The sequence below is a fragment of the Oncorhynchus mykiss genome, chromosome 9 (assembly GCF_013265735.2).
Source record: "Oncorhynchus mykiss isolate Arlee chromosome 9, USDA_OmykA_1.1, whole genome shotgun sequence".
Lineage (NCBI taxonomy): Eukaryota > Metazoa > Chordata > Actinopteri > Salmoniformes > Salmonidae > Oncorhynchus > Oncorhynchus mykiss.
Window position 1 is genome coordinate 32,727,309 of NC_048573.1, and position 17,019 is coordinate 32,744,327.

The window sequence follows — 17,019 nt, forward strand, 5'->3', positions numbered from 1 at the left end:
TTATTATTATTATTATGTGGCAGGCGGGTTAGAGCATTGCGCCAGTAACAGAAAGGTTGCTAGATCGAAGTCCCGAGCTGACAAGATAAAGATCTGTTGTTCTGCCCCTGAAAAAGGCAGTTAACCCACTGTTTCTAGGCTGTCATTGTAAATAAGAATTTGTTCTTAACTGACTTGCCTAGTTAAATAAAATAACATTTTTTATTGTTACCGCTGTGATTTACCATTGAGTTATTTTTTTTAAAATAGAGCCCACAGTGATTTCAACTTACATATTTGACACAGTACATGATTACATTGTGCATGTTCATTTATGCAGTCATTATTATTCAACAAGTCCTCACCTGGGAATTGAACTCAATATTTTGGTTCACGACATTCTGTGTCAATGACGTCTTCATTGCTACACTTTGCACTTCAAAGTAAATCTCAGTTCTACTAAACTATTTTATTTATCATAGTGATTCAGGAGTAACATCAACCGATTAATAAGCCCCAACAACATTAGACAACTATACAGAAAACCCTCAAATAAGTAAATCAAATAAATAATGAGAGAATAGTCAGATTATTTTATAACTGAAATAGCTGTGCCGATGGCATGCCTTTTGCAAAGCGCAGAGATGTATTATAGGGAAAACGTGTAGGGGCCTTCAGGGAAATCTACAGACTTTGTGGGGTAGCAGGAAGATCATAACTTCCAAATCCAGAGATTGTGAGTTCAAATCACGGGTGGGGTCATATTGAAAAGGCAATACTATGAAAGTGATCATGTCGAATGTGTCATTTATGTTCATGTTGTCATCTATTTACAGATTTTTGAAATAATTTTAGCTGAACATCGTCCTACTTACCTTAAAAGCCCCATTTCATTCAAAACTTGTTTTTCAACCACTCCACAAATGTCTTGTTAACAAACTATAGTTTTGGCAAGTTGGTTAGGACATCTACTTTTTGCTTGACACAAGTAATTGTTCCAACAATTGTTTACAGACAGACCTTACGGTGAAATGCTTACTTACAAGCCCTTAACCAACAATGCAGTTCAGAAACAGAGTTAAGAAAAAACATTTACAAAATAAAGTAAAAAATATATATATAATTACATAACAATAATGAGGAAATATACGGTACTGGTACCGAGTCAATGTGCAGGGGTACAGGTTGGTCATGGTAATTTGTAAAGACACTACGCATAGACAATAAACAGCAAATAGCACCAGTATGAAAACATAACAGGGGGGGGTCAATGTAAATAGTCTGGGTGGCCATTAGTTGTGACACTTATTGTTTGCCAAAAATTATTGCACAGTTGGTTCCCTGGAAGTTGTGATTTGCCTCATTGTACTGTCCTCCAAATTGGGATGTAGCCAGGAGGCTCCTCAGATCAATTCACAGTTAACCTGAACAAGGGCGGTGCATGGAACAACATGCACCGCCCTTGTTAGCCTCTGACTGGCATTGTGCTGATCTCGTCTAATGTAAAACGCCAGTATTAAGATGGGTAACATCCACATTACCATTTTCAAATTTCTCTCTCTTCCTTCCTGATGATTCTTAACATAATGTTCAAAAATAAAAATCGGGAGCATAGAGATTCTCCATTTAGTCCCCACTTAAATTTCGCACAGCCCAGATGTGTGAGGGAGCTGAGTAGTTGAAGCACAGGGATGTGCTTTCACGTTCGAAGGGGGCAGTGTAGCGATCCTTGTTATATGAGCCACATTACAATTCCCGCTAATTTGGTTAAACCTACTGGAGCAAAGCGTAGGGTGTATATCCAAATTCAACAGAAGTCAAGCTATTTTTTTAATGTTTAAGAGGCTGTCCTGTAAAAATAGCTGTGGCTAAAGGTTCTCAAACGTTAATTGCTTACAGTTGCAGCAACTTTCCTGTGATTAGAGAACCTTAATTCATGAACAAATTTCCCCCTACCTACCACGAAAATACAAAATTAATAATGTAGTAGTCTGGAAAAGCCTTTGTTAGCAATCCTCACTCGTTTGGGTAAAAAAAAAAATACTCACTAGGTAAAATTGAAGGTGGAAGTTTACATACACTTACATTGGAGTCATTAAAACTATTTTTTCAACCACTCCACACATTTTTTGTTAACAAACTATAGTTTTGGCAAGTCGGTTAGGACATCTACTTTGTGCATGACACAACTAATTTTTCCAAGAATGGTTTACAGACAGATTATTTCACTTATAATTCACTGTATCATAATTCCAGTGGGTCAGAAGATTACATACACTAAGTTGCCTGTGCCTTTAAACAACTTGGACAATTCCAGAAAATTATGTCATATCATTAGAAGCTTCTGATAGGCTAATTGACATAATTTGAGTCAATTGGAGGTGTACCTGTGGATGTATTTCAAGGCCTACCTTCAAACTCAGCGCCTCTTTGCTTGACATCATGGGAAAATAAATCAGCCAAGACCTCCGAAAAAAATTGTAGACCGCCACAAGTCTGGTTCATCCTCAGGAGCAATGTCCAAACGCCTGAAGGTATCACATTATTCTGTACAAACAATAGTATTCATGTATAAACACCATGGGACCACGCAGCCATCATACCGCTCAGGGAGGAGATGCGTTCTATCCCCTAGAGATGAACGTGCTTTGGTGCGAAAAGTGCAAATCAATCCCAGAACAACAGCAAAGGACCTTGTGAAGATGCTGGAGGACACAGGTACAGTAAAAAGAGTCCTATGTCGACATAACCAGAAAGGCCGCTCAGCAAGGAAGAAGCCACTGCTCCAAAACCGCCATAAAAAAGCCAGACTACGGTTTGCAACTGCATATGGGGACAAAGATCGTACATTTTGGAGAAATGTCTTCTGGTTTGATGAAACAAAAATAGAACTGTTTGGCCATAATGACCATCATTAAGTTTGGAGGAAAAAGGGGGAGGCTTGCAAGCTGAAGAACACCATCCCAACTGTGAAGCACGGGGGTGGAAGCATCATGTTGTGGGGGTGCTTTGCTGCAGGAGGGACTGGTGCACTTCACGAAATAGATGGCATCATGATTATCGCAAATGGGTCTTCCAAATGGACAATGACCACAAGCATACTTCCAAAGTTGTGGCATAAGGACAACAAAGTCAAGGTATTGGAGTGGCCATCACAAAGCCCTGACCTCAATCCCATATAAAATGTGTGGCAGAACTGAAAAAGCGTGTGCGACTAAGGAGGCCAACAAACCTGAATCAATTACACCAGCTATGTCAGGAGGAATGGGCCAAAATTCACCCAACTTATTGTGTGAAGCTTGTGGAAGACCTCCTGAAACGTCTGACCCAAGTTAAACAATTTAAAGGCACTGCTACCAAATACTGATTAAGTGTATGTAAACTTCTGACCCACTGGAAATGTGATGAAAGAAATAAAAGCTGAAATAAATCACTCTACTATTATTCTGACGTTTCACTTTCTTAAAATAAATTGGTGATCCTTTACTAGGATAAAATGTCAGGAAGTGTGAAAAACTGAGTTTAAATGTATTTGGCTAAGGTGTATGTAAACTTCCGAATTCAACTGTATGTGAGATATAGAGCTAACTGGTCTACAGTAGCTGCAGCTGAGAGCACCAAGAGCCCACTTGTGGACAGGGCAATTCTACCTTGTCTTCAGCTTAGATTGTTGACAATGAGACTATTCTTATTTGGAAAGGGTTACGGTTAGGGTTAGGGTAAGGCACTGCATCGCAGTGCTAGCTGTGCCACCAGAGATTCTGGGTTCGAGCCCAGGCTCTGTTGTAGCCGGCCGCGATCCTGAGGCCCATGGGGCGCCGCACAATTGGCCCAGCGTCGTCCGGGTTGGGAGGGTTTGGCCGGCAGGGATATCCTTGTCTCATCGCGCACTAGCGACTCCTGTGGCGGGCCGGTCGCAGTGCACGCTGACCAGGTCGCCAGGTGTACGGTGTTTCCCCTGACACATTGGTGAGGCTGGCTTCCGGGTTGGATGTGCATTGTGTCAAGAAGCAGTGCGGCTTGGTTGGGTTGTGTTTCGGAGGATGCATGGCTCTCGACCTTCGCTTCTCCCGAGTCCGTACGGGAGTTGCACCGACGAGACAAGACTGAAACTACTACCAATTGGATACCATGAAATTGGGGAGAAAATAAGGTGTAAAAAAATTTAATAAATACATAAAATTACCAGAAAAATGTCCATTGTGGTTATGTGAGTTTGCTTCCATCCACAAATACACAATCTACAATGACTGGGTCATGTATTAAATTCATGACCAGGAAATGACTGACTCCATTGCCAGTGAACTGTCTTTATTCCCACTCTAGAGTAGAACCTCTGCCAACTGTAGAAGAAGTTGAAAAGCTTTGTCAGAGTACAGCCCTGGGAAACTGTGGCCAGGATTAAATCAAAGGCGCATTGTCGACAAGTCCACTGCACTTGACTTGTAAAGACAATTAACACTTGAGTTGACATCCGTAGCCTTTACCGTGCAAGCTATCTGCAAACATCAGGGAAATTGCCTTTAAAAGGCATTTTCTTGGCAGTGCACTGCTTCAGCTCAATGTCAAAGAGCTAATGTGCTTATTCAGCAAATCACCAGATATATTTTTTAAAGGAAAAAGCTACAGTATTTTACCAAATATCCGGCGTAAGAGGCCTTCAGGCGTGTCTTTTGCTATTTACCGATTAAAGGAAACTTAATATCAGGGCTACGAAAATTTAAAAGTATATCTTCATTTACAAAAGGGTATTAATGTAGTGTGACCCCACAGGTCTGCAATGCGTTTAATTAAATGATGGACAATAACTCCATGAAAAAGAGACTGTTTCAGTTACGCATGGAATACTATGTAAAATATCTCACTGGGTTTCCATACTAAGCCTTTTGAAATATATTCAAACATGTGGCTGCAAACCAAATTTGGAATACACACAACCCCTAATTTTCCTTAGAGAGACCTTGTGGCACTGATAATTTCAAATTGATTCCTGAAAATATGACCTTTTTCCCTCCTTTCTACTCCATGGAAGCTTAATCCTCCTAACCAGCACCATATGTCCTGGATGACTTTGGACACTTTGGAATTCACTTTAGCTTTTATAACAATAGCATCTACATCAAAACGCTGAACTGTGTCAAGTGGGCACTGACCCCTGGAAGCTGTCCTAGAGAAGCATGAATAGTGGCATGGCTACATTGTCCTTCCAGACATGATGTACTGTTTCAAACAGTAAACTTTGGTTTTAGAAGTGGGGGGGATTATTATATATTTTTTTATCCAGTGAGATAAACATTCCAAATAACCTACCTGACTGCTTGGAGGTGTCCTCATGGTCTTAAAGCACACCGTTGCCTTGTTTTGTATCACATTCAAATAATAAAACTGGTGGGGACAAAAATGCAATTTCAGAATGTGAGGGGGATGTTCCCAGTGAAAGTTGCACCCCTGGTTTCAAAGACATCTCTGTATTCCACCCCACTTGAGCTTCTCTTCACATTTCTTGGTTTTAGATTTTTATCTCCACGGTGAGAAGTTTGGGGAGAACCAAGAGAGTGACGGGGGAAACAGAAGCCATCTGTCTGAGGCTGAAACTCAAGAGACTGACAGCCTGCAGAACGATACCCATTGTGTTTATGCAGTAGCTCCATATCCTTTTACGACCATTGGAGATTGTGTATTCTCATCTCACACTGCATTAAAGGCAGAGGGATTCCCCAATTATTACATTTGTCCTAAAAGTACATAGGTGTTACTGTTCAAATAAACTACTGGAACATTAGGCCTTGACTCATGAATTACAGTTCACACAATCTATTTTTCACTCAAAGTACTGTGTAAGTGCATTCTCATTTTGACAGTGATTTATAATTCATCTTTTGACAAATGTGTTGGCAGCTGTTTTGACTTATTGTAGGGACTAAACGTTAGTGAGGACCTCTGACCTGTGGAACATAGAGGACACAGAACATTGGAGTTAATTCATTATTTTGATAAAGTGGTTCATAGCATGTGTTATCTAACGCATTGTGATTACATTCAGTCATTCATGTATTCAGAAAGGCTGTTTTATTAAAGAGCCATAAGCTGCAATGAATGCTTAAAGAACATTTCTATAATCCATTATATGTGTGATAGAAGCATTCATAAGGTACTATACGGAGGTGGATAGAGGGTAATATTGTAGTTAGAACCATTTCTTATTTTATCCCAGAGAGGTAGAAACAAACTCAATGCAAACGCACTGTGTCAATTTGATTGAAAGCATTACCCAATTTTATTTGAGCTCAAAATATGCTTTTGATATTTTTTTGATAAGATATATATTTTTTTAAATGCCTTCCTAACCATCTTAAATAAACATGCCCCATTCAAGAAATTTAGAACCAGGAACAGATATAGCCCTTGGTTCTCCCCAGACCTGACTGCCCTTAACCAACACAAAAACATCCTATGGCGTTCTGCATTAGCATCGAACAGCCCCCGTGATATGCAGCTGTTCAGGGAAGCTAGAAACCATTATACACAGGCAGTTAGAAAAGCCAAGGCTAGCTTTTTCAAGCAGAAATTTGCTTCCTGCAACACTAACTCAAAAAAGTTCTGGGACACTGTAAAGTCCATGGAGAATAAGAACACCTCCTCCCAGCTGCCCACTGCACTGAAGATAAGAAACACTGTCACCACTGATAAATCCACCATTATTGAGAATTTCAATATGCATTTTTCTACGGCTGGCCATGCTTTCCACCTGGCTACTCCTACCCCGGTCAACAGCACTGCACCCCCCACAGCAACTCGCCCAAGCCTTCCCCATTTCTCCTTCTCCCAAATCCGTTCAGCTGATGTTCTGAAAGAGCTGCAAAATCTGGACCCCTACAAATCAGCCGGGCTAGACAATCTGGACCCTTTCTTTCTCAAATTATCTGCCGAAATTGTTGCCACCCCTATTACTAGCCTGTTCAACCTCTCTTTCGTGTCGTCTGAGATTCCCAAAGATTGGAAAGCAGCTGCGGTCATCCCCCTCTTCAAAGGGGGGGACACTCTTGACCCAAACTGCTACAGACCTATATCTATCCTACCATGCCTTTCTAAGGTCTTCGAAAGCCAAGTCAACAAACAGATTACCGACCATTTCGAATCTCACCATACCTTCTCTGCTATGCAATCTGGTTTCAGAGCTGGTCATGGGTGCACCTCAGCCACGCTCAAGGTCCTAAACGATATCTTAACCACCATCGATAAGAAACATTACTGTGCAGCCGTATTCATTGATCTGGCCAAGGCTTTCTACAGTATCAAACACCACATCCTCATCGGCAGACCCGACAGCCTTGGTTTCTCAAATGATTGCCTCGCCTGGTTCACCAACTACTTCTCTGATAGAGTTCAGTGTGTCAAATCGGAGGGTCTGCTGTCCGGACCTCTGGCAGTCTCTATGGGGGTGCCACAGGGTTCAATTCTTGGACCGACTCTCTTCTCTGTATACATCAATGAGGTCGCTCTTGCTGCTGGTGAGTCTCTGATCCACCTCTATGCAGACGACACCATTCTGTATATTTCTGGCCCTTCTTTGGACACTGTGTTAACAACCCTCCAGGCTAGCTTCAATGCCATACAACTCTCCTTCCGTGGCCTCCAATTGCTCTTAAATACAAGTAAAACTAAATGCATGCTCTTCAACCGATCGCTACCTGCACCTGCCCGCCTGTCCAACATCACTACTCTGGACGGGTCTGACTTAGAATACGTGGACAACTACAAATACTGAGGTGTCTGGTTAGACTGTAAACTCTCCTTCCAGACCCATATCAAACATCTCCAATCCAAAGTTAAATCTAGAATTGGCTTCCTATTTCACAACAAAGCATCCTTCACTCATGCTGCCAAACATACCCTTGTAAAACTGACCATCCTACCAATCCTCGACTTTGGCGATGTCATTTACAAAATAGCCTCCAATACCCTATTCAACAAATTGGATGCAGTCTATCACAGTGCAATCCGTTTTGTCACCAAAGCCCCATATACTACCCACCATTGCGACCTGTACGCTCTCGTTGGCTGGCCCTCGCTTCATACTCGTCGCCAAACCCACTGGATCCATGTCATCTACAAGAACCTGCTAGGTAAAGTCCGCCCTTATCTCAGATCGCTGGTCACCATAGTATCTCCCACCTGTAGCACACGCTCCAGCAGGTATATCTCTCTAGTCACCCCCAAAACCAATTATTTCTTTGGCCGCCTCTCCTTCCAGTTCTCTGCTGCCAATGACTGGAACGAACTACAAAAATCTCTGAAACTGGGAACACTTATCTCCCTCACTAGCTTTAAGCACCAACTGTCAGAGCAGCTCACAGATTACTGCACCTGTACATAGCCCACCTATAATTTAGCCCAAACAACTACCTCTTTCCCTACTGTATTTAATTTATTTAGCTCCTTTGCACCCCATTATTTTTATTTCTACTTTGCACATTCTTCCACTGCAAATCTACCATTCCAGTGTTTTACTTGCTATATTGTATTTACTTTGCCACCATGGCCTTTTTTTGCCTTTAGCTCCCTTATCTCACCTCATTTGCTCACATCGTATATAGACTTGTTTATACTGTATGTTTGTTTTACTCCATGTGTAACTCTGCGTCGTTGTATGTGTCGAACTGCTTTGCTTTATCTTGGCCAGGTCGCAATTATAAATGAGAACTTGTTCTCAACTTGCCTACCTGGTTAAATAAAGGTGAAAATACAGCAAAAGAGTGGGTTAAATAGTAAATTTGTACCCATATTCTATTGCTCACTTTATTTATCCATTCCTTCCTCTCTCTCTCTTTCTCTCTTTCATTATTTTTCTCCATTGCACCATCCCATCCCACTCTATCTTTTCTCCTTCAAATGCCTGACCCTTTCTTTCCACTGCAACAAAAAGCTAGTGATGATGGAATCAGAGAGAACATCACTGGAGAGAACTCTGTTTCTCTGGCACCTCATGAACTTGTGAACATTCCAATCACACAGTGTGCTTGTTTGTTTCATTTTCTGTCCTCACTTCTTTGTCATCAGACGATACAGGCTGGGTTGACTTATTCTATGCATTTTTATGAGGGACCTTTCATTAAATGGCTAAATTATTAAAAGCAGTATGCAATTGCTGTTCATTTGAAAAGTTTGCCTCTATAATGACTTTCTTGTGTGAAAATATATAAATATATTTTAACAGGGTTTCATAAAAATGATGTAGCCATTCACCATGGATCAACAAAAGCAGTTATTTAAATTATTGTAAAAATGTAATGCAAGTATGGATGTTCTAAATAAGATGCAGCTTCCTTAAGTGGTTGCATCTGTACTTAGACATAAAAAATTGTGAGCGAGAAAAGTCTATTAAAATAGGCTTAAAATATGCCACAGTGCTGGGCATATGAATCTAACTGTCAAACCATTTTAGCACAGTAACGTAAAAAGGCATAATTTTCCCAAGGGGCAACATGTCGTCTTGGTACAATTTCCTGAAGAAATCAACACAGCTACTCCGTCAACTAGATCCTCAACATGGCAATATTTTATATTATTATTTTGGAAACAGAAACTTAAATATAACCTCAACATCATTATTTAACAATTAGTCACAAAAACGCTGTGGCAATAGGAATAATTTTAGCATCTCCGGGTCCATTTCACAGAATCAGTTCAATGTAGGCTAAACTCTAAATAAGCACAACACAAGGTATTGAGGTATTGGGTAAACCAGCATTGGAAGAAGTGGATGTCATAACATAATGACCTACTTACCATTAGTCCTAGCTCTCCTGGGGTCCCAGGATCTCCCTGTACAAATATAAAATGCCCAATTAGTAAAAAAAATGGGGAGATTTTTTCTACTTCAATGACTTGAAATTACAGTTGGTGATAAATAATTGGATTGGAAACATTCAATTATTTATATTTTTTTAATACATTTTAAGACATTTGGTTATGAAGATTTGGATTTGAAATGTGGGTTATGCAGATGGATGTTAGTGTTCAATACAGAGGCAAATTCATCAGTTTATTAATGATACAGTTTCTAGATAAAAAGAAACAATCCACATCCTAATTAGGTGTCCATTCTTCCTTTTGCATCTGGTGGACTCTACTGTGAATAGCAATTGATTCAAATGAATAGTTCTTTATTGGTGCAGTTCTGGGCTTTATGTAGGTACGGCCATGTGACACCTGTCCGATTCGGCCCTATGTAGCTGGTTGGTGGCCATTGTGGAAAACTGGTGCCCTAGAGTGTAATAGGTTCAATCTGCAATGACACTACAGCTAAACATCTTTATTTAGACATATTCTGTATTTTTGTAAAAGTTCTTAAAAGTGACAAAGTATAAAATGTCATAGTATATATATCATTGGAATTAGTAGACTTCAGGTAACACTTACATAACTTTTTAGAGTGTAAAAGATAACTTTATATTTAAAACACCACTGAATAAAATATCGCAATTTCTCGATTTCTGATGGTTTTTCATAATTGTTGCGATCATAAAGGCAATAAACAAAGGCCATATGGTTTTGGCCATGTAGACCCAACACAGGGGAAGCCATTACTTAAAACAAACATGCAGGTAAAATGTATCTTCACCATTAAACTTTAGGGGGCGCTATAGACCAACCCAAGGCCCATCTGAAAGGTAGGTTTTGTGGTACGGTATGGTACGGTATGGAGTTAGTTGATGAATTGGCATTTGTGGCGCAAATCTCATTCCAGTCATGGGACCGATATTACAGTGGTTCCTCCTATAAAAGTTGCGAGCTTACACCGCGGGATAAGAGGTACCCAGACTTAGAGGTCATTGCTCCAGACCACCACAAGGGGTAGTTAGAGCACCTATTATGCATTTGGGTCCCAAGGTTTTTATATGACCAATCATTTTGAGTGGTTCCAATGACGAATTTGACCCGTCCCTAGTGACTTCAGCAAAGATGTCTGACAAAACATTACAGGGAAGCAAATGTATGTAGTTATAACGTCATAATGAGTCAAGAAAAAATGTACAATTGAGAGGAATATGTTAGTTCATGTAGAGACAAACGATTGTGCATATGTTTTTTGTCATAAAGTTAATTTATGAAAAACGATACTTAGCAAGTTTTCTTCAGCCATATCCAATACCAGGTGTATCAAACTAATTCATTGTAGCAAGCAGGGAGCAGGTTTCGAACCCTCAAATTCTAGGGGAAAATATGAACTGCTACATGTTTTTCATGGAATAGAAACACCATAATATTAATCAAATGAATTAAGCAAGTAAGTACCAGTCAAAACACACCTACTTATTCGAGGATTTTTCTATATTTTTACTATTTTCTATATTGTAGAACAATAGTGAAAACATCACAACTATGAAATAACACATATGGAATCAGTTAAGAACAAATTCCTATTCACAAGGACAGCCTACTTCTTCCTTCCCAATGAGGATTTGAACCCAGTCTCACGCGTGCGCCGCATTCTGTCGTACAGACATGGCCTGCTCTCCCTTATGTAAGGAATTAGGCACTTTTATGTTTACTACAGTATGCATTGTAGACTGCACAGTAGCCTAATAAACAAATAAACACATTTCGTTAATAAAATAATTATAAAAAAATACTCTTTAAAAATGCAGAAGTTGATTTAGTTATGGATTCATAACGAATTACTATGGGAATAAATATCACTGATTTACAGAAATATTGGAACAAAGTTGTCTAATGAAGGCAAACAATTTAGAATCCTCCGATCCTGTAGCCTACTCCCAACAATCATGTTGTACATTGCCATCTTTTCCAATCCATCCTAACGGAAACGCTAAGGGTTTTTGTATTTTATTTTTCTCTGAATAGAAACACCATAATATGAATCAAATTAATTAAGCCAAATTTCTTAAAATCAATCCCATATACTATGTTATTACAAAAAAGGTTTTAAATTCTCTGGTAATGTCATGTACTGTCATGTTGTGTCTTGTCTCTGTCCTTTCCCTTCACCCTGTCTCCCTCTGCTGGTCGTTGTTAGGTTACCTTTTCTCCCCCTCTTTCCCCCAGCTGTGCCTTGTCTCCTCCTAACCACCTCGTCACCCCTTTTCCCACCTGTTCCCTTTTTCCCTCTGATTAGGTCCCTATATCTCTCTCTGTTTCTGCTCCTGTCCTTGTCGGATTCTTGTTTGTTGTGTTTCATGCCTGAACCAGACTGTCGTCATGTTTGCTGTAACCTTGTCTTGTCCTGTCGGAATCTGCCGGTCCGTCTGAGCCTACCTATGTTTGGTAATTAAAGAAGCTCTGTTTAAGTTAATTCGCTTTTGGGTCCTCATTCACGCACCGTAACAGAAGAATCCGACCAAGAATGGACCCAGCGACTTCGGATCCTCTCCACTCAGCCGTCGGGATCCAGGGAGCGATGCTAGGCAGACACGAGCAGGAATTGTCTGCTGCTCGACATGCCGTTGAGACCCTGGCCACCCAAGTCTCCAACCTCACAGAACAGGTTCACCATCTCCGCCTCGATCCACCGGCCACTTCCAGGGCTTTCGAATCTCCGGAGCCCAGAATCAATAACCCGCCGTGTTACTCTGGGGAGCCCACTGAATGCCGCTCGTTCCTCACCCAGTGTGATATTGTGTTTTCTCTCCAGCCCTACACTTTCTCCAGGAGCACTGCTCGTGTCGCCTACGTCATATCTCTCCTTATTGGACGGGCTCGTGAGTGGGGCACGGCAATCTGGGAGGCAAGGGCTGAGTGTACTAACCAGTATCAGGACTTTAAGGAGGAGATGATACGGGTTTTTGATCGATCTGTTTTTGGGGAGGAGGCTTCCAGGGCCCTGTCTTCCCTATGTCAAGGTAATCGATCCATAACAGACTACTCTATTGAGTTTCGCACTCTTGCTGCCTCCAGTGGCTGGAACGAGCCGGCTTTGCTCGCTCGTTTTCTGGAGGGTCTCCGCGCAGAGGTAAAGGATGAGATTCTCTCCCGGGAGGTTCCTTCCAGCGTGGATTCCTTGATTGAACTCGCTATTCGCATTGAGCGACGGGTTGATCTTCGTCACCGAGCTCGTGGAAAGGAGCTCGCGTTCTCCGTTGCCCCCCTCTCCGCATCACTACCATCTTCCTCTGCCGGCTCGGGTGCTGAGCCCATGCAGCTGGGAGGTATCCGCATCTCGACTAAGGAGAGGGAACGGAGAATCACCAACCGCCTCTGTCTCTATTGCGGTTCCGCTGGTCATTTTGTCACTTCATGTCCAGTAAAAGGCCAGAGCTCATCAGTAAGCGGAGGGCTACTGGTGAGCGCTACTACTCCTGTCTCTCCTTCAAGATCCTGCACTACCTTGTCGGTCCATCTACGCTGGACCGGTTCGTCAGCTTCCTGCAGTGCCTTAATAGACTCTGGGGCGGAGGGCTGTTTTATGGACGAGACCTGGGCTCGGGAACATGACATTCCTCTCAGACAGTTAAAGGAGCCCACGGCCTTGTTCGCCCTGGATGGTAGTCCTCTCCCCAGGATTCAGCGTGAGACGCTACCTTTAACCCTCACTGTTTCTGGTAATCATAGTGAAACCATTTCTTTTTTAATTTTTCGTTCACCTTTTACACCTGTTGTTTTGGGCCATCCCTGGCTAGTTTGTCATAATCCTTCCATTAATTGGTCTAGTAATTCTATCCTCTCCTGGAACGTCTCTTGTCATGTGAAATGTTTAATGTCTGCTATCCCTCCTGTTTCCTCTGTCTCTTCTTCACAGGAGGAGCCTGGTGATTTGACAGGGGTGCCGGAGGAATATCACGATCTGCGCACGGTGTTCAGTCGGTCCAGGGCCACCTCTCTTCCTCCACACCGGTCGTATGATTGTAGTATTGATCTCCTTCCGGGAACCACCCCCCCCCGGGGTAGACTATACTCTCTGTCGGCTCCCGAACGTAAGGCTCTCGAAGATTATTTGTCTGTAGCTCTTGACGCCGGTACCATAGTCCCCTCCTCCTCTCCCGCCGGAGCGGGTTTTTTTTTTGTCAAGAAGAAGGACGGGTCTCTGCGCCCCTGCATAGATTATCGAGGGCTGAATGACATAACAGTGAAGAATCGTTATCCGCTTCCTCTTATGTCTTCAGCCTTCGAGATCCTGCAGGGAGCCAGGTTTTTCACTAAGTTGGACCTTCGTAACGCTTACCATCTCGTGCGCATCAGGGAGGGGGACGAGTGGAAGACGGCGTTTAACACTCCGTTAGGGCACTTTGAATACCGGGTTCTTCCTTTCGGCCTCGCTAACGCTCCAGCTGTCTTTCAGGCATTAGTCAATGATGTCCTGAGAGACATGCTGAACATCTTTGTTTTCGTTTACCTTGACGATATCCTGATTTTTTCACCGTCACTCCAGATTCATGTTCAGCACGTTCGACGTGTCCTCCAGCGCCTTTTAGAGAATTGTCTTTTTGTGAAGGCTGAGAAGTGCACTTTTCATGCCTCCTCCGTCACATTTCTCGGTTCTGGTATTTCCGCTGAAGGCATTAAGATGGATCCCGCTAAGGTCCAAGCTGTCATTGATTGGCCCGCCCCTAAGTCACGCGTCGAGCTGCAGCGCTTTCTCGGCTTCGCGAACTTCTATCGTCGTTTCATCCGTAATTTCGGTCAGGTGGCAGCTCCTCTCACAGCCCTTACTTCTGTCAAGACGTGCTTTAAGTGGTCCGTTTCCGCCCAGGGAGCTTTTGATCTCCTCAAGAATCGTTTTACATCCGCTCCTATCCTTGTTACACCTGACGTCTCTAGACAGTTCGTTGTCGAGGTTGACGCGTCAGAGGTGGGCGTGGGAGCCATTCTTTCTCAGCGCTCCCTCTCTGACGACAAGGTCCACCCATGCGCGTATTTTTCTCATCGCCTGTCGCCGTCGGAACGTAACTATGATGTGGGTAACCGCGAACTGCTCGCCATCCGGTTAGCCCTAGGCGAATGGCGACAGTGGTTGGAGGGGGCGACCGTTCCTTTTGTCGTTTGGACTGACCATAGGAACCTTGAGTACATCCGTTCTGCCAAACGACTTAATGCGCGTCAGGCGCGTTGGGCGCTGTTTTTCGCTCGTTTCGAGTTCGTGATTTCTTATCGTCCGGGCTCTAAGAACACCAAGCCTGATGCTTTGTCTCGTCTCTTCAGTTCTTCAGTAGCCTCCACTGACCCCGAGGGGATTCTCCCTGAGGGGCGTGTTGTCGGGTTGACTGTCTGGGGAATTGAGAGGCAGGTAAAGCAAGCGCTCACTCACACTCCGTCGCCGCGCGCTTGTCCTAGGAACCTTCTTTTCGTTCCCGTTCCTACTCGTCTGGCCGTTCTTCAGTGGGCTCACTCTGCCAAGTTAGCCGGCCACCCTGGCGTTCGGGGTACGCTTGCTTCCATTCGCCAGCGTTTTTGGTGGCCCACCCGGGAGCATGACACGCGTCGTTTCGTGGCTGCTTGTTCGGTCTGCGCGCAGACTAAGTCCGGTAACTCTCCTCCTGCCGGCCGTCTCAGGCCGCTTCCTATTCCCTCTCGACCGTGGTCTCACATCGCCTTAGATTTTGTCACCGGACTGCCTTCGTCAGCGGGGAAGACTGTTATTCTTACGGTTGTCGATAGGTTCTCTAAGGCGGCTCATTTCATTCCCCTTGCTAAGCTTCCTTCTGCTAAAGAGACGGCACAAATCATCATCGAGAATGTTTTCAGAATTCATGGCCTTCCGTCAGACGTCGTTTCGGACAGAGGTCCGCAATTCACGTCTCAATTTTGGAGGGAGTTTTGCCGTTTGATTGGGGCTTCCGTCAGTCTCTCTTCCGGCTTTCACCCCCAGTCTAACGGTCAAGCAGAACGGGCCAATCAGACTATTGGTCGCATCTTACGCAGTCTTTCTTTTCGCAACCCTGCGTCTTGGTCAGAACAGCTCCCCTGGGCAGAATACGCCCACAACTCGCTTCCTTCGTCTGCGACCGGGCTATCTCCTTTTCAGAGTAGCCTCGGGTACCAGCCTCCGCTGTTCTCATCTCAGTTCGCCGAGTCCAGCGTCCCCTCCGCTCAGGCTTTTGTCCAACGTTGCGAGCGCACCTGGAAGAGGGTCAGGTCTGCACTTTGCCGTTATAGGACGCAGACTGTGAGGGCTGCTAATAAGCGTAGAACTAAGAGTCCTAGATATTGTCGCGGTCAGAGAATTTGGCTCTCCACTCAGAACCTTCCCCTTAAGACGGCTTCTCGCAAGTTGACCCCGCGGTTCATTGGTCCGTTCCGTATTTCTCGGGTCATTAATCCTGTCGCAGTTCGACTTCTTCTTCCGCGATACCTTCGTCGCGTCCACCCGGTCTTCCATGTCTCCTGCATCAAGCCCGTCCTTCGCGCCCCCGCTCGTCTTCCCCCCCCCCCCCCATCCTTGTCGAGGGCGCACCCATCTACAGGGTCCGTAGAATTTTGGACATGCGTCCTCGGGGCCGTGGTCACCAGTACCTCGTAGATTGGGAGGGGTACGGTCCTGAGGAGAGGAGTTGGGTTCCCTCTCGGGACGTGCTGGACCGTGCGCTGATCGAGGATTTCCTCCGTTGCCGCCAGGTTTCCTCCTCGAGTGCGCCAGGAGGCGCTCGGTGTGTGGGGGGGTACTGTCATGTACTGTCATGTTGTGTCTTGTCTCTGTCCTTTCCCTTCACCCTGTCTCCCTCTGCTGGTCGTTGTTAGGTTACCTTTTCTCCCCCTCTTTCCCCCAGCTGTGCCTTGTCTCCTCCTAACCACCTCGTCACCCCTTTTCCCACCTGTTCCCTTTTTCCCTCTGATTAGGTCCCTATATCTCTCTCTGTTTCTGCTCCTGTCCTTGTCGGATTCTTGTTTGTTGTGTTTCATGCCTGAACCAGACTGTCGTCATGTTTGCTGTAACCTTGTCTTGTCCTGTCGGAATCTGCCGGTCCGTCTGAGCCTACCTATGTTTGGTAATTAAAGAAGCTCTGTTTAAGTTAATTCGCTTTTGGGTCCTCATTCACAGGTAATGAAAATACGGAATACTATCAAATGCTTCTCAAAGATGCC

The 17,019-nt window shown here is 43.8% G+C and overlaps 1 protein-coding gene across 29 annotated transcripts in view; it reads right to left on the minus strand.

Annotated features, from left to right (window-relative positions):
* The window catches only part of LOC110531933 (collagen alpha-1(XXV) chain), a 356,708-nt gene that overhangs the window by 127,942 nt on the left and 211,747 nt on the right, over positions 1 to 17,019 (minus strand). For all 29 annotated transcript variants that reach the window (XM_036987814.1, XM_036987810.1, XM_036987806.1 and 26 more), the window contains one exon: positions 9,769 to 9,804. In XM_036987814.1, the coding sequence (XP_036843709.1) occupies positions 9,769 to 9,804 (36 nt within the window). The remainder of the gene's footprint in view (positions 1 to 9,768; positions 9,805 to 17,019) is intronic.